The sequence below is a fragment of the Bos indicus genome, chromosome 1 (assembly GCF_029378745.1).
Source record: "Bos indicus isolate NIAB-ARS_2022 breed Sahiwal x Tharparkar chromosome 1, NIAB-ARS_B.indTharparkar_mat_pri_1.0, whole genome shotgun sequence".
NCBI lineage: Eukaryota > Metazoa > Chordata > Mammalia > Artiodactyla > Bovidae > Bos > Bos indicus.
Window position 1 is genome coordinate 73,484,858 of NC_091760.1, and position 17,234 is coordinate 73,502,091.

At 47.2% G+C, this 17,234-nt stretch overlaps 1 protein-coding gene across 1 annotated transcript; it reads right to left on the reverse strand.

Annotated features, from left to right (window-relative positions):
- Window positions 1–483: 483 nt before the first annotated feature.
- Window positions 484–3,609, reverse strand: FAM43A (family with sequence similarity 43 member A). Its single transcript, XM_019957704.2, has one exon. It carries the CDS (start codon window positions 2,670–2,672, stop codon window positions 1,401–1,403), a length of 1,272 nt encoding a protein of 423 aa, XP_019813263.2. The 5' UTR covers window positions 2,673–3,609; the 3' UTR covers window positions 484–1,400.
- Window positions 3,610–17,234: the final 13,625 nt, after the last annotated feature.

Sequence of the window (17,234 nt, forward strand, 5' to 3'; positions counted from 1 at the left end):
CAGCAGAAGAACCTGGCAGTGCACAGCAATAATTTGAAATGTGAGATCTAAGCATGCAAACTAGTAATGGACCACATAGCTGACTTTCCTGACCTCTCTCTACCTGGGGGTTTGAAAACATCATTCAGTAGTGTGTATCTGAGGTATTCAGGAAAAGGGAGAGGGACTCTCAACCAAATCATTCATTTTGATATTTGGCAAAATTAATACAATTATGTAAAGTTTAAAAATAAAAAAAAAGAAACAGCTGATGCTTATAGAACTGAATAAGTGAAGAATCCGGGCCCAGCTGCAGTACCCAGAGTTTCAGAGGACAGGAAAGGCCCCAGACTACGCATAAAGCGGGTTCCCCCTTCTCAATCACCTCCAAGTCCTTCGAAGGACAAAGACTAGCCTCCCAACCCTATCGCAGTCATGGTCACACCCTTTCCCGCCCACCCCCATGGCCAAGCATTTTCTGAAGCAGTTTTGGATGCTCACCTGTTCTGTTCAATTTTCCTCTTTATTCTCTTCCCCACTGGCGTGCAAACAGAACCAGAGCAGTGCTACTCTTAAAAAATAACAAAATGTTTTATACACATTTCTGTATATACAACTGAACAACATTTTACATGTCCCTTTTGCACAGCAAAAGATATAAACATTGGACTCTGAGAACACAGTTATGTACAAGAAAACCAAAAAGATGTCAAAAATACTTCACAACAGTGCAAAAATATTTTACACAGTATCACGGAGTGAGATCTTTTGAGCAGGAGCAAGGTGTGTGTTTCTTAAGGAAAACTTTTTCTAGGTATTAGATGTCAATAACTGTAAACAAAATGCGACTTTCTTTCTCCCCCTCTCCCTTCCCCACTAGTTATTTGAGGAATTTGGCAGAATTTCAAGGGTCTGAATCTGAGGTAAACAACCCAAGCTCTTGCACCAAAAAGACTGGGTCCAAGGAGGTGGCATTAAAGCCTCAAACACTGTGAAAGCAATTACAAAAAAAAACAAAAACTGCCATGTCAATGACAACACTAGGCCCTCCCAGATGACCGGTGGGGGAGGAAGTTAACCCCTCCTCCTCAGGCCCCAGCTGCCCCACAAACAGGAAACTGGCCGGCAGGCACTTGTAGCCCGCCGGGCTTTGCTAACACCAGCGGCCTTTCCCTTCCCCAGACCCCAAATGGCGACCTCTTTCCCCTTCCTTGTATGGTTTCCCCTCCCCCGTATCTCCACTTGCAATCTGAGCCCCGCTTCAAACACAGCCATATGTATGGGTGTAGAGGGGGCGGGTCTGGGCCTCAAGTGTCCCATCTCCCCTTTCCTGGGGCAGGTCGGGAGGTAAGGAAGTGGTGGAGAGGCGCGTGGGGATCACGATCGGGCGCCAAGGGCGCGCACAGGACATTGCTGGGAGCTCAGCCCGAGTGGGGCTCGTCTGGGCTGGCGCAGTCCGCGGGGCCGGATGGGTCCCCGGCGGTGGCAGTGTTGGCATCCGGGCCCCCTCCTTCGATGGAGCTCTCGCTACCCGTGCTCTCGCCCGACAGCAGGCGCGTCACCCGCAAGTCCGCCTGCAGGCTGCGCACGTCGTTGCCAAAACTGAGCTCGCCCAGGTCGTTAATAAGCTGCGAAAGCTCGGCCCTCATGTCGGAGGTGCTGCCCAGCAGCAGAGGCGACGACCCAGCCTCAGGGCCCGGCGAGACCCCGCCGCCCCCCAGCGCCTCCTCGTGGCCACTCTCCAGCGTGTCCAGCAAGTCCCCGCATTCGAAGTGCATGGCCACCACCAGCGCCCGCTTCGCTTCGGCCTCTGGCTCTGCCGGCTCTCCTTCTCCGGCTCGGTCCTCCTCCTCCTCGGGGCAACCCTCCGCGTGCTCCTCTTCCTCTTCCTCCTGCAGCTCCTGCTCCTGCTGTTCGCCGAGCAGGTCCTCGGTGATGGAGCCGAGCTTGGGCGCACTTCGGCTGCGCTCCACCGGCGGTTTGTAGCAGCAGGGTCCGTGCAGGAGCAGCTTGCGCAGCGGCACTAGCGGGATGGTGTGAGCGCCAACCAGCTCCTGCTGCTGGTGACGCGCGTCGTCCCGCCGCTTGAGCCGTTTAAATTCCGCCAGAGCGTTGGCCGACGTCTGGTAGAGCAGCAGGGCCATGGCCTGCGCCTTCTCGGGCTTCGACACGAGTACCGCGTGACAGCGCAGCATGACCGCCTTGTGCTTGAGCTCGTGCCGGTACACCCAGGCGAAGACCTTGGGCAGTCGCGCGTCTGCCACACAGTAGGTAACGCGGTGCAGCAGGTACAGGTGGCCAGGGCGCCGCAGCGCGCGCTCCTCGGCGTGCACCATGCGGATACCCTGCGCACTCACAGTCAGCTTCATCTTGGTGCCCTGACGGCCCGCCTCACTCTTGCTCCAGATCTTGCCCACCGCTAGGTCGGTGCAGCCGTCGCCGCGCGCCTGGATGGTGGTGGCATTGCCCAGGTAGAGCACAGTATAAGTGGGATCCTCGCTGGTGATGTGCAGTTTTTTGCGCTTGGAGCGAAACATGCTGCCCACCCGGCTGAGCGCGCCTTCGGGGCACGCCCTCGCTAGAGAGCTGAGCGCCGAGTAGTGCAGGCTCACCGCGTAGCCCTTGGGCTTAGACGCCTGCCGTGGCGGCGCCTCGGCCAGCAGCTCGAACTTGTGCTTCTTCCACGGCAGCATCTCCGGAGGGCGCCCCCGCGCAGCTGGGCGGCGGCGGCGGAGCGCCGGTTGAGAGCCCGGCTGAGCCACCCGCCCCGGCCGGGCTCGGCCCGGGCAAGACCGAAAAACAAAACTCTGCTAGGAGTGGCCCACTCCGGAGTGGGGGCGGGGGAATAGGGGTGTATAAGGCTCGAGAACCCAGCACAAGAGGTAGGGGTCGAATTTTTTTTTTTTTTTTTTAAGATTTAACTGCAAGGGGGAGGAGGGAAGGAGCACACAGATTTATCCCAGCCTGAGCAGGATCAGGGCAAAGAGTCTTAGGCAGGCAAAATGAGAGAAAGACAGCACAAGAGTGGGGCGGAAAACGTCTTTAGAAAAAAAGAGATGCAAATAAACGAGAAAGCCCCCAGCAAAAGCAGCCGGGATGGTGCGAGAATACGCAGGAACTCCTCGGCGAAGGTGAAAAGAGCCCCCCCTCTCACACTCACACACACAGTCGCTAGGGCCAGAAACCGCGGAAACTCAACCGCGAGTGTACCCAGGGGTCGGTACTCCCCACCTCCAAGGGGTCCTGGAGGCAGAGAGCCCCTCGGTTGAGCGGGTCCCAGAAGCAGTTGCTTGCCCCAAGTGCGCTCCGATGGTGGGTCGGATGGCCGCGGCGGGCCCCGCGCAGCAATCCCCCCGTGGCTCACTGCATCTTCCCACAGGCAGGACGCCGGGGACTCGGGCTCCGCGGCTCACTGTTAGGGCTGGCTCGGCGGGGGCAGCGCGGGGCTCCGAGGGCCAGGCGTGCGCATGGTCGGCTCCCGGGACGGTCGCTACCTCATTTCTTTTCTCCGGAGGGTGTCTGACTCGGCTCCCGGGATCCCCTGGCTCGGCTGCCAGCCTTTGCAGCGCGCCCTCTCCGGTGCTACGAGCGGTAGCTGCCTCGCCAGCCTCACATCCTTGCAGTCCGAGAGGAAGATCTCGGGTAAATATAGGCCGGCACGAACCATTCGCCGCACGGGGACAGGGGAGGAGCAGAGACAAGGATCTGTTTCAGGCTTGGACGCCCGGCGGTTTGCCGATCTCTTAAAGGGATCTGGTTGCAGCCATTGGTTGGGGGGAAAGGGAGACCGATCCAGTCTGGCAATTTCATCCCAAATTTACCAACATCCCCTATATCTACAGAAATCTCCAAGACCTGGGGTTACCCCGCAGGAAAAGCAACTTGGATTCTGACACTCCACCCCCAGGCTGAATTGCAACTCACTGAATAAATGTATGTCTCCATCGAAACTTCTGGGGGAGGCGGTGGAAGGTGGGATTTAGACTATAATGTGCAAAAAGGTTGGGGAAATAGTATTTCTTTCTGTGTGTGACAGCTTTCTGAGAATGACTGGGTGCTATTTTTTTCCCCAGAATTTTATTCTGGCAAAGAAAATAAAGAAGGGCAAAGAAAACATCTTTCATTCTCTTGGAGCCCCTTCTCCACATGTAAAGAGCAGATAATGAAAAGAGAGATGAGTGGTAATAAGATGGTTGGAGTGAACACTACAGTGTGTATTTGATAAATAAGCTCCTAACCCCTAGCAGTGGCCCAGCCTTCTGTCAGGGCCTAAGCGGGAGAGCACTTTTCTGAGATATATACAGTTTCTAAATAATCCTTGTGTGTGGTTAAGAACTCAGTTTACTTTGGCAGGCCAGGCATTTAGTTTTATTACATTACTATCACATTATGGATGAAAATTCCTAGTAAAAATTCAAATGACTTTTATTTGTTTCAAATAATGCCCACCCACCCTCCATGAGAATGCTTAGCATTAATCATTCTCTTCTCTTGTGCCAGCTTGACACTGTCACTTTAATCATCTGGCTGGCCTGACCCTTGGTTAGTAACTCATTTCTGGGCCCTTGAAACAACCAGCTTTCCTCTATGGTCTGCTCACTCAAAGCAAAACCACTTGTAGCTGAAATGTGTAATAAGTGTCCTGATAACCCTGCATGGAACACCCAAGCTCATCCCACAGGAGGACAGTAGACCCTCCCACTCTCCAGGCCCAGGCTTCTGGGGATCTGGGTGTCTCTGGCTTCCATGCCAGGTCCTGATCTCAGCACAACCGTAACCCCTCCTGGAGATTCTCTGGCCCTCTATTTTTGCTAACTTTTAACCTTTCTTTGAAAGTAAGTGAAATTCACTCAGTCGTGTCCGGCTCTTTGCAACCCCATGGACTGTATGTCCATGGAATTCTCCAGACCAGAATACTGGAGTTGGTAGCCTTTTCCTTCTCCAGGGATCTTCCCAACCCAGGGATCGAACCCAGGTCTCCCCCATTGCAGGCAGATTCTTTACCAGCTGAGCCATGACTCAATTTTCTAGAGTCATTGGTACTGAATTTCAGTTTAACTTTCCTGAGTACCTTTTGGAACCAGGCCCTGAACTGGGAGTCGACAGACCTAATTCCTGTCTCCAAGAAACTCCCAGTCCAGTGAAGGATATAAAGTTCACCCAACTCTGGGCTTCTGCTGGAACATAAATTCTATGAGAGCACCCTGTCTGCACAATGCCTGGCACCACTTAATTGTTGAATGAATGAATGAAACATGCATGTAAACAAGAAGACAGAGTGGATCAAATGGCCTGCGAAGATCCCAGAGTACTCTGAGAAGCTGGAGAAGAAAAGATTCTTTGTGACTAGGAAAATCAAAGAAGGTTCCACAGAGGTGGTTATGTTTAAAATGAACAAGACGTCACCAAGCCGGAAAGAGTTAAAGGGCTTTCCAGATATAGCAAACATAGAACATAATAATGCATGCACGTGTGCAGTTTAGGATGGCATTTAATAACAATGAAACAGGATAACTTTCCTGATGGTTCAGTGGTTAAGAATCCACCTGCCAATGCAGGGGACATGGGTTCGATCCCTTGTCTAGGAAGATTCTACACGCCATGGGACAACTAAGCCCATGTGCCACAACTAATGAGGCCCACATGCCCTTCAGCCTGTGCTCTGCAACAAGAGAAGCCCCAGCAATGAGAAGATCACACTGCAACCACAGAATAGCCCCTGCTCTCCGCAACTAGAGAAAGCCTGCATCCAGCAGCAAAGACCCAGGGCAGCCAAAATAAAATAAATAGTTTTTTTAAGTGAAAGAGGAAAATTTCCTGATCAAACAAGGAATTATGCTGATCGTGCTTTCTGGGCTCTCCTAGTCTCTTAGAGAAGGAATGGCCTTTTCATGGCTGGCTGGGCCCAGAATGTGATTAGAACAGTGCTATAATGACTTACCCTTCAACTGCCCTGATAGGTTAATGGAGGCAAGGTGTTGGAAGGAGCTGGTTAGGACTGTAAAAAGCCACTTAAACCAAGGTTAATTCCTCTTCTGCTTGCATTTCAGGAATATCTTATAGTGGCAATGAAGTAGAGAGAGTAAGTAGTCCAAACAAAAAAAAAATCCTATAAAAACCACACCAAATTAACTTGTGCTAAGTGACCTTTCGGAGAAGGCAATGGCATGCCACTCCAGCACTTTTGCCTGGAGAATCCCATGGACGGAGGAGCCTGGTGGGCTGCAGTCCATGGGGTCGCTAGAGTCGGACACGACTGAGCGACTTTACTTTCACTTTTCACTTACATGCATTGGAGAAGGAAATGGCAACCCACTCCAGTGTTCTTGCCTGGAGAATCCCAGGGACAGGGGAGCCTGGTGGGCTGCCATCTCTGGGGTCGCACAGAGTTGGACATGACTGAAGCGACTTAGCAGCAGCAGCAGCAAGTGACCTTTAGCTAGGCCATATTTCAAAGTCTAGACTCTACAAAAGCAGACATCATGTTCAAGCAGTTAACATTTCCAAATTACTCAGAGGTTCAAGGATTACGACAAGGTTGTGTATTGTCACCCTGCTTATTTAATGTATATGCAGAGTACATCATGCGAAATGCCAGGTTGGATGAAGCACAAGCTGGAATCAAGATTGCCAGGAGAAATATCATCTTCAGATATGCAGATGATACCACATTGATGGCAGAAAGCAGAGAGGAACTAAAGAGCCTCTTGAAGATCGTGAAAGAGGAGAGTGAAAAAGCTGCCTTAAAACTCAGCGTTCGAAAACTAAGATCATGGCATCCAGTCCCATCACTTCATAGCAAATAGAAGGGGAAAAAGTGGAAGCAGTGACAGATTTTATTTTCTTGGGCTCAAAAATCACTGTGGATGGTGACTTCAACCATGAAAATTAAAAGACACTTGCTCATTGGAAGGAAAGCTATAGCAAACCTAGACAGCACATTAAAAAACAGAGACGTCACTTTGCTGACAAAGGTCCATATAGTTAAAGCTATGGTTTTTCCAGTAGTCATGTACTGATGTGAGAATTGGACCATAAAGAAAGCTGAGTGCTGAAGAATTGATGCTTTCAAATTGTGGTGCTGGAGAAGACTCTTGAGAGTCCCTTGGATTGCAAGGGGATCAAACCAGTCAATCCTGAAGGAAATCAACCCTGAATATTCTAATGAAGGATTGATGCTGAAGCTGATAGGTTCCAATACTTTGGCCACCTGATGCAAAAAGCCAACTCATTGGAAAATACCCTGATGCTGGGAAAGATGGAAGGCAAAAGGAGAAGGGGGCGGCAAGAGGATGAGATGATTAGATAACATCACCGACCGACTGAATGGATGTGAATTTGAGCAAACTCTGGGAGACAGTGAAGGACAGAGGAGCCTGGCATGCTATAGTCCGTGGAGTCGCAGAGTCGGACACGACTTAGTGACTGAACAACAGTGAAGAACAACCAAGGATCAGAAGGGTTTAGGGAGGAAGTGGAGGCGCTGGTGATGGGAGCTAGGGCTTGTCTCAACCTCCACGAGAGGCACCTCCTTGGGCTTCATGCAGTGGCAGAGAAAACAGTGGTGCACAGCAGCAGGGAGGACTCCACTGGCGGGCCAGGCTTTCTAGCAGACCCAATGTCCCAGATGCACAGGCTCACAGAGCTGCTCCTGGGCTATCTTCTTAGTAAGCTTATTTTCAACCTGGGAGGACACAGAAGATTTAAGCAAATATGAGCACTCCGATGTGTAAGACACACACCGTGTAGACCTGAGATGTAGAACAGTTCCAGAATAGACCTCAGCAAAGTCAGCTGGCAAGGGCTGACCGAAACTGCATGGCTAGAAACTGCACGGACCACAGACTGTTTTTTATGACACTGCCCCATCTACTGGTGCCAGGCAAGAGTGACACTTGGCGAAACGTTTTCTCACAGAACCAGATAAGCCAGCAGCAGAACCAACACACAGCCAAGTCACAGCCGGAAAGAAACCCAGCCTCTAACATAAATTCGAAGAGTAAGCCTTTTAGCTTGCACGAAGCTTTGGGGCTGGCTTTCTCCCACCTTATTTCTCGAATAATGCTCTTCCTGCTTGGTCCCCCTCCCCCTACATCCCACTGAATGAACATTGGCTTCAGCCATGACAAATGACATACCTGGGATCTTCAAAGTCATTCAACACATATTTGTCGAGAGTCCACTGTAGATGTGATGTCATTGCTGGGGATACTGCACCAAAGCAGACAGACAGGTCTTTGCCCTCATGGGATTTATATCCTGTGGCGAGGCAGATAACAAGCAAACAAACACCTGAGAAAATATCAGTTAGTGAAGAGTCTCTGAAGAAAAGAAAGCAATGTCAGGAGGAGGAAGTAGCTGGTTTGGACTGCATAGCCAGGTAAGGCCTCTCTGGGCAGAGACCTGGATGGGATGAAGCCAGCCAGACAAAGAAATGGAGGGAGAGCATTCCAACCTGTGATGGCCAAAATGGTAGTCATGGGCCAAATGCTGCTAATGAGCACCTGAAAAGTGCTGGGTCCAAATTGAAATGTGATGCAAACATGAAATACATTCAATATTTTAAGGACCTCGATAGGAATGTAAAATATTCAATGATTTTATAGTAATTATATATTAAATGATAATGTTTTGGCTACATTGAGTTAGTAGGATATGCTGTTAAAATTAATTTTTCCCATTTCCCTTTACTTCTTTAATGTGGCTGCTGGACATTTAAAACTATGCATTTGGACAGCTTTGTGCTAGGCAGAGTTCACAGCCAGTGTGAAGTCACCAAGGTGGGAATGACTCCAGTGGGTTCAAGGACTCTCCAACTTCAAAATCTTACTGTGAGATTACAGCCTCTTATTCTTCCAGCCCTCTTCATTCCTGACTCCTATCACATCAGCATTCCTCACAGAGCAGACTCACCCCCTGGCTGTATCAGAATTCTGTGGGGAAATTCCTGGATCCCACCCATAAACCAGATATCTGGTGTTAGAGGTTGGCAATATGTGTGCTTCAACTTCTCATGATTGAACAGATACTAAAGTGCAGGGAGCTCTGCCCTACCCCACTTCATTTTTCCCACTATCAACCCCTTCCTAACCTCTTATCCTTGCCCTCCTCCTCATCCAAGACCTTCTGGATGAGCATCAGGTTCACAATTTCTGTGCACTGTATCCACTCCTTCCCTGGATTACTACCACCGTCTCTGTGCTCTGCTCCTGGAGTCAAAACGTAAGTAGAATCCTCCAGTTGTTCAGACAGTGCCTTGACACATTCTGACCATCTTAAACAGGCAGAATAATCACCACCACCACCAACATAAAGAAGGCTGAGCACAAAGCATTGATGCTTTTGAACTGTGGTGTTGGAGAAGACTCTTGAGAGTCCCTTGGACTGCAAAGAGATCAAACCAGTCAGTCCTAAAGGAAATCAGTCTTGAATATTCATTGGAAGGACTGATGCTGAAGTACTGATCCAATACTTTGGCCACCTGATTCGAAGAGTCAACTCATTAGAAAAGACCCTGATGCTGGGAAAGATTGAAGGCAGGAGGAGAGGGGGATGACAGAAGATGAGATGGCTGGATGGCATCACTAACTCCATGGACATGAGTTTGAACAAGTTCTAGGAGATGGCAAAGGACACCAGGGAAGCCTATTGTGCTGCAGTCCACGGGGTCGCAAAAAGTCAGACACGACTGAGTGACTGAACAATAACCACAACCACCACCAACAATCTCACCCCCGCCAAAGATGCCTACGTCCTAACCCCCAGAATCTATGAATAAGTTACAGTACATGGCAAAGGGAAAGGAAGATTGTAAATGGAATTAAGGTTGCTAACCAACTGAAAATAACCAGGGAAAATAGCTTGAATTATCCAGATGGGCTCATTCTAATCACCATGGTCCATGAAAGTGGAGATCTACAAAAACATTATGCTAAAGTGAAACCCTAATGACAGAACACAGGTTGGGCATTGCCAGGGGCTGGAGGGATGGAGGAAGGGGGAGCAAGTGCTTAAGGTATACAGGGTTTCCTTTGGGGTGATAAAAATGTTACAAAACTTGACAGAGGTGGTGGTTGCATAACATTTTGAATATACTAAATACCACTTAATTATTCCCTGTAACAGGGATAATTTTATGTTACATCAATTTTTTAAAATGAAAGCAGGATGTAAAAGAGTTAGAGTGGTGTCATATTTTAGATTCCACCTATAAGGGATATCATATGGTATTTGTCTTTTTCTGACTTTAGTATGATAATCTATAGGTCCATCCATGTCTCTAGAAATGACTTTATATCATTCTTTTTATGGCTGAGTAGTAGAGAAGGAAATGGCAACCCACTCCAGTGTTCTTGCCTGGAGAATCCCAGGGGCGGGGGAGCCTGGCGGGCTGCCGTCTATGGGGTCTCACAGAGTCAGACACGACTGAAGTGACTTAGCAGTAGCAGCAGCAGCAGTATTCCATTGAATGTGTGTACCACATCTTCTTTATCCATTCATCTGTTAATTGTTTCCATGTCTTGGCTACTATGAATAGTGCTGCAAGGAACATAGAATTGCATGTATCTTTTTGAATTATAGTTTTGTTTGAACATAAGTGGAATTGCAGATCATATGCCAATTCTATTTTTAGTTTTTTGGAGGAAACTCCATACTGTTTTACATAGTGGCTGCACCAATTTACATTCCCACCACCAATGCAGGAGTGTTCTTTTTTCTCCACACCATTTATTATTTTTAGGCTTCTTTGATGATGGCCATTCTAATCAATGTGAGGTGGTATCTCATTGTAGTTTTGATCTGCATTTCTCTAATAATTGACAATGTTGAGCATCTTCTCATGTGCTTGTTGGCCATCTGTATGTCTTCTTTGGAGGAATGTCTACTTAGATCTTCTGCCCATTTTTTCAATTGGATTTTGTTATTGTTGTCATTGAGTTGTATGAGCTGTTTGTATGAGCTGTTTTGGAAATGAAGCCCTTGTAGGTCACATCATTTGCAAATATTTTTTCCCAAGCTATGCTCTTTGCATTGAGTCAGGTCAGGGACTGAGTCTGGAGGACCTTGAATAGCAGGTAGAGGCATCTTGCAAGCTGGGTGAGTCACTGGAGGCCTTTGAGTAGGGATGTGCTGTGATCAGAGTCAGAGCTCAGACGCCCATGTCCCAGCTCTGACTCATTGAGGGTCCCAGAGCAAGATGCTGCCTCTTCCTGGCCCCTCTCCTTCCTGCTTGTGAGCTGAGCAAATTCCCCTCTGGTTCTAAGATCATAAGAAGCTATGTTGGCTTTCTAAGTCTGCCATAACAAATTACCACGAATAGAATGGCTGAAAATAATAGAGATTTTTTTTCTCTCTTAGCTCCTGAGGCTAGTAGAAGATAGCATCCTTCCTTGCCTCTTCCTAGCTTCTGCAATCCCTGGCATTCCTTGGCTTGTAGACACATCACCCCGTCTCTGCCTTCCTCCTCTGATGATGTTCTCCCCCGGTTTTGTATCTTTTCTGTGTGTGCCCAAATCTGTGTCTTCTTATAGGGACATCTGTCATTGCAATAGGGCCCACTCTAATCACATGTAACCCTGTCTTCACTTTAGTACATCTGCAAAGATCCTATTTTCAAATAATATCAGGTTAAGACTGGAATCTCTATTTTTGAAAGACAGCATTCAACTCAAAGCAAAGGCCATAGTAGGAAATTGCAAGGGTAAGAGAAGAAAATAGACAGATTAGATGTCTATAAACTTTGGAGGTCGTCCTGTGTCCTAAGGCCCCAAAAATGTTCTCACGTTTTTTTGACTTTGCTTGCCTTGAAGCCCTGCCTTTCAAGCACTGCTTGCTTGGAATGTTTACCACCTGGAGAAGGGCCTGGCAGAAATGCAAAGGCATAAGAAGGCAGTCAAGAGAAGTGAAACTCTGAGCCTTGCAAGTGAGCCTTTCTCATCAGCACCACCAGAGGCAAGGGATGAATGCCAAGTTTGTTCCCTCAAAAGGCAGAGGACAGAGAAACTGCTCTGCCTGCATGGTTATCTTTAAAACTGGAGCCTTCAATCCACATTTTCATTTGTGCTAGTCAGTTCAGTTCAGTCTCTCAGTCGTGTCTGACTCTTTGCAATCCCATGGACAGCAGCATGCCAGGCCTCCCTATCACCAACTCCTAGAGCTTGCTCAAACTCACGTCCATCAAGTTGGTGATGCCATTCAACCATTTCCCCTCTGTTGTCCCCTTCTCCTCCTACCTTCAATCTTTCCCAGCATCAGGGTCTTTTCTAATGAGTCAGCTCTTTGCATCAGGTGGCCAAAATATTGGAGTTTCAGCTTCATCATCAGTCCTTCCAATGAATAAGTGCTTGTCAGATCAGATCAGATCAGATCAGTTGCTCAGTCATGTCCAACTCTTTGCGACCCCCTGAATCGCAGCACGCCAGGCCTCCCTGTCCATCACTAACTCCCGGAGTTCACCCAGACCCACGTCCATCGAGTCAGTGATGCCATCCAGCCATCTCATCCTCTGTCGTCCCCTTCTCCTCCTGCCCCCAATCCCTCCCAGCATCAGAGTCTTTTCCAATGAGTCAACTCTTCGCATGAGGTGGCCGAAGTACTGGAGTTTCAGCTTTAGCATCATTCCTTCCAAAGAAATCCCAGGGCTGCTTGTAGTACTTATAAATAATAATGAGCACATTTGCTAGATCATTGGCTCATGATGCCCTTGACCCTTACATGACAAAGAGGGCAGGATGTACTCTTCTTCCTGGGTTATATAGTGAAGGTACCATGCTGATATTGCCAGCCTAGGCACCTTCTCTGAGATCATCATTGTGCTACTATTATTTCAGAGATTGGAGTGAAACAAAGGGTGGCATAAGCAGGAGGGGCAAGGAGTCTATTAGCTAAGAACCTTACCTAATTGAGCACCTTAGTGATTATCTATTCCAACACCCACTTTGAAGCATGAGCCTACTTGAGAACATCCTGATGCTTGATTATTTAGCCTTTGCTTAAACACCTCCAGTGACAGAGAGCTCACTCCCTTTCAAAGCTGTCATTCCATCTTTGAACCACTTCAATTGTAAGAAGGCTCACACAGGTTGAAATGGCAACTCTGTAGTTTCTCCCTATTTGTTCTAGTTCCACTTTCTTTGTCAAAACAATCCTCTCCTGTCCCTATGACAGTCCTTCAGATGAACAGAAACGGCCCTATATACTTTCTCCTGACTCTGTTCACACTTCCTCCAACTTTTTCTCATTTCCTTGCCATCCAAGTGTACCTGCTAACATTATCGATGTATCTAATAAAATGATTTAGGGGAGGGACCACAGTTAGAGACAAACAGTGAAATCCCAATGGTCAGAAGGCCCTCCTAGTGGATTAGTTACTGGTGGTATAGTTCATCACCCCACCACTGACTTGAGCTATTTAACCTTGGATGAGTCCCTCTGTTGGACTGATGACCACTAAAATATAAGCTCATGGGAGCAGGGAGTTTGTCCATTGCTGAACCCCAGAGACTAGTAATGAATGAATTAATGAACAAATGAAAGAAACCTGGCACTTTCCATCTGAAGATTTTAGAGTTGCTGATTATTCATTCTACTAGGAGCCTTCTTTATTTTGTATTACTTCACTGAACTTCACTGGATCTCAATTTCTACTGCCAAAAGTTCAGAAAACAGATAGTGCCCTTTCTTATTTGCTGTTGTGAGGGAAAAAATAATTTGCAGAGTCATCTGGGAATAAAAAAAACCCAGAAATTCCACATACAACTCCAAGAGTTGGGAAAAATTCATGGGTTCAAATACAGAACACATAGGATCTTGTCGCCTACCCACCAAAACGAGAGGTCTTTTACATGTTTCATTGAACACACAGTGACTTGCACAAGCAGGAAAGCAATGTTTGAAGTGACTCAAATTTATCATGTATAGTCACTGCTGAACTATTGAAACTTGCTTATGTGTAGGAATCCACCCATTTTCGACAGGGATAAATTGAGAATCATAGATAATCGAAGGGAGTTTCCTACTGATTCAGTGACTCTGTGGGGACTGCCAGACTTCTATTTTCACAACTCTCAGGCTTATGCAAACTGCTTTAATGTCCTTGTGGAAGAAGTTGGTGTAGAGAATGGGAAAGAGGGAGGGCAGGGTTGCAAGCTTGCCTTGGGATAATTTTTCTGCCACTGACACATTGTTGGCCGAGGGGTGAAAACAAAACCAAAACAGAAACCCACCCACTCACCCCTCTCCATCCCCAGAGAGAGGTGGAGCTCAGAGGCACAAGAGTGTGAAGCTGGAGAGCAGAAAGCTACTCCAAGGTTTATTCCTGCATGTAGGTTTGGGGGACTTGGAATTGCATTTGTTGAATCACAGTAAATCAAGAATGAGGAACACCCCATATTGCTATTTGGAAACTGAATAGGAGGTTTCCAAGCTCCAAATCAATGCAACATTCCCCAGGAGTCAGCTATTTAGGGAATCTTGGCCTCAACAGGTCTCAGCTATATGGGGTATTAGGAAGATCTGACTAGTCTTCCAGACACAAACATTTCCACTGTCGTGACAAAGTGATGAAGGGAGTTTGGCTGGGTTGTGTTGTTCCCTGAAGTGTGTGGGTGGAATGGCTTTTGTAGTTAGAGTGTAGGGGCTGGGCTGATTCATCTTTGCAACTTCCTCACTCAGGAGCAGCAACCAACACCTTCTCCGCCCTTGACCATCACCATCACCATTCCCTGTACCCCCATCTCACTTTGTTCCTCTGAATCTAGATCCCACAATCGTGTCTCATCAGCATCCTCAATTCCCCTTCCTCCTTGCCCTCTCACTGAACTAGCCTCATAATCCTTCAGTATGAACCAATTATACATCTGGAATCTCACCGGCATTATCCAGTTGTTGGGGAAAAATTTTTTTCAGTTGTGAAAATGAACACAAAATACTAGGCAATGATCTTGCAGCATTATCTCATTTACTACCTCTGCAGGACAGGAATTATTATTATCCTCATTAACCAGATAAGAAAGCTGAGATTTAGTTCTTTGTCAGTGGTAGATTTGAGGAATATCTCAGAGGGGAGTAGATTTTTTTTATGCCTTACTTATTTGTCAGCTAAGAGTAGTTGTTGACATTTTACGATGTCAGTGTCTTTTTGATGCCCTATCTTGATTAAATTATCACTTTATTTGATCCAGATTTTTTGACGCCTAGGAGAAGAATAACAATAGAAACCAAAAGTGTTTGTTTTCCTTAAATCACTGAAGGTGACAAAATCTGGAAGAGGAAATGAAAGTGAAGTCCCAAGTTTCTAACTGAGCTCTAGGTGGCAGGTTTGTTTACATCCTTTCATTATTATTGTCACTAGAATATAAAGTTCACTGAATCTTGCTTTATGAGTTAGTTTTTTCCACTGAGCCCTGGTGGCTCAGAGGGTAAAGCACCTGCCTGAAACACAGTAGATCTGGGTTCGACCCCTGGGACAGGAAGGTCCCCTGGAGAAGGAAGTGGCAGCCCACCCCAGTGCTCTTGCCTGGAAAATCCCATGGACGGAGGGGCCTGGTAGGCTACAGTCCATGGGGTCGCAAAGAGTCGCAAAGAGTCAAACGTGACTGAGCACATTTATTTTCTTTCTTTCTTTCTTTCTTTATCCACTCAGCTCTAAGAGAATGCCAGAAACTGAGTTGATGTTCAGGTTTTTTTTTGGGGGGGGGGTTGTTTGTTTGTTTTAGTAACCCAATTTTATTGTATGTTATTGTGGTCATGCCTCAATGCATGTACGATCTTAATTCCTGACCAGGGATCCAACCCATGCCCCCTGCAGTGGAAGGGTGGAGTCTTAATCGGTAGACTGCCACGGAAATTTCTCAGGTTTTTTAAAGATATGCTGTCTCTAAGTTGACAGATGGAAGAAACCACGTTCTAATGCTTTCCTTCACTGATCTGTGAGCACCACCTTCCCAAAGCCTTGCCGACTACTACATGGTTTGTCAGCATGTTTCCCAAAGTGCACTCCAATTCAGTTAGAGTCAGCAGTGAGATACAGCCCACAGCAGGGCTTACCAGGGAATGCAGACATGGGTGGGGGATATGGTTCCAGCTCTTCCTGACCCAGACTTGCTGTGACTGACTTCTAGCCAGTGCTCTTCAGGATCTTCATCTGCACCAGCAGGAAATGGACTTCTCTTGCTCTTCAGAGTGGCCTGTGGGCCAGACCAACATCATCATCATCTCCTGGAAGAACCCAGTGCAGCCAGACCCTAGACCTTATCAGTCAGAATCAGCACGTTAGCAAGATTCCTAGAGGGTTCACATGCACATCAAAGTTGGGGAAGAACTGGGTTCTAAAATACACGATAACAACCCTCATTCTCCCCTCTTATCCGCCCCAGGAACTGATAAAATATTGAGGAGACTTGGGTTTGATGCCTGACCGAATATATTTCAGCTATGATTTGGGCATGCTGCTTGCTCTCAGAGCATCACAACAATGAGGTGTTCTGATTAATGAGAATGGAGTTAAAACCCCCAACACCCTCATAACTTTAATTTGACTTCTCTAAAGATAAAGTGAGGAGCAAAAGTCAGGCCGCAAAGAGTGGAGCGGGGTCACTGCTTTCACTTTATTTTAATTTATAGGAAAATTTAAATACAATTCTAGCTGGAAGTTTTAAACACTTTTTTAAAAGCTATTTGGGAAAAAAAAAAAAAAAAACACGTTTAAGTCAGATTCCTTTGGCTTTCCTTGCAACCTTGTCAAGCTCTTTCCATTCCAAAAGGCCATCCACGCAGGAACTCTTCTCACCAATTCACAGCTTAGGAAGACCAAGTAAACACAAAGCTGTTTAGTTGCCAGGCGTGACAGCAGTAAAGCCACACCTTACAACACTAGGCCGAAAATTAGCGCCAGGAAGCAACGCCACCTAGCGCTCCAGAACACTCTACACGCACGTCACCTCCTCCTCCTCCTGACGAAATTAACCGGAGGCGTGGCTGCTACCGCAAATATGCCCGGCCATTTTTTTCCGAATCTCCTAGTTGTACCCCGAACACTAAAAGTCGACGCACAAATTTAGAAGGTACCATTCGTGTAATCTACTCGCCCTATCCAACTTTGAGATATTCTTAGGAATATATATTGAAAATTAAGCTCTGAGGCCACTTTTTGCATTTACTTTCTATCGTAGTGGCAAGTGTGAGATATATAAGTGGAGATTTGAGGCAGATTATTCTGTTTCCCTGCGATGTCGGGCCTTAACCACTTCGGCTCG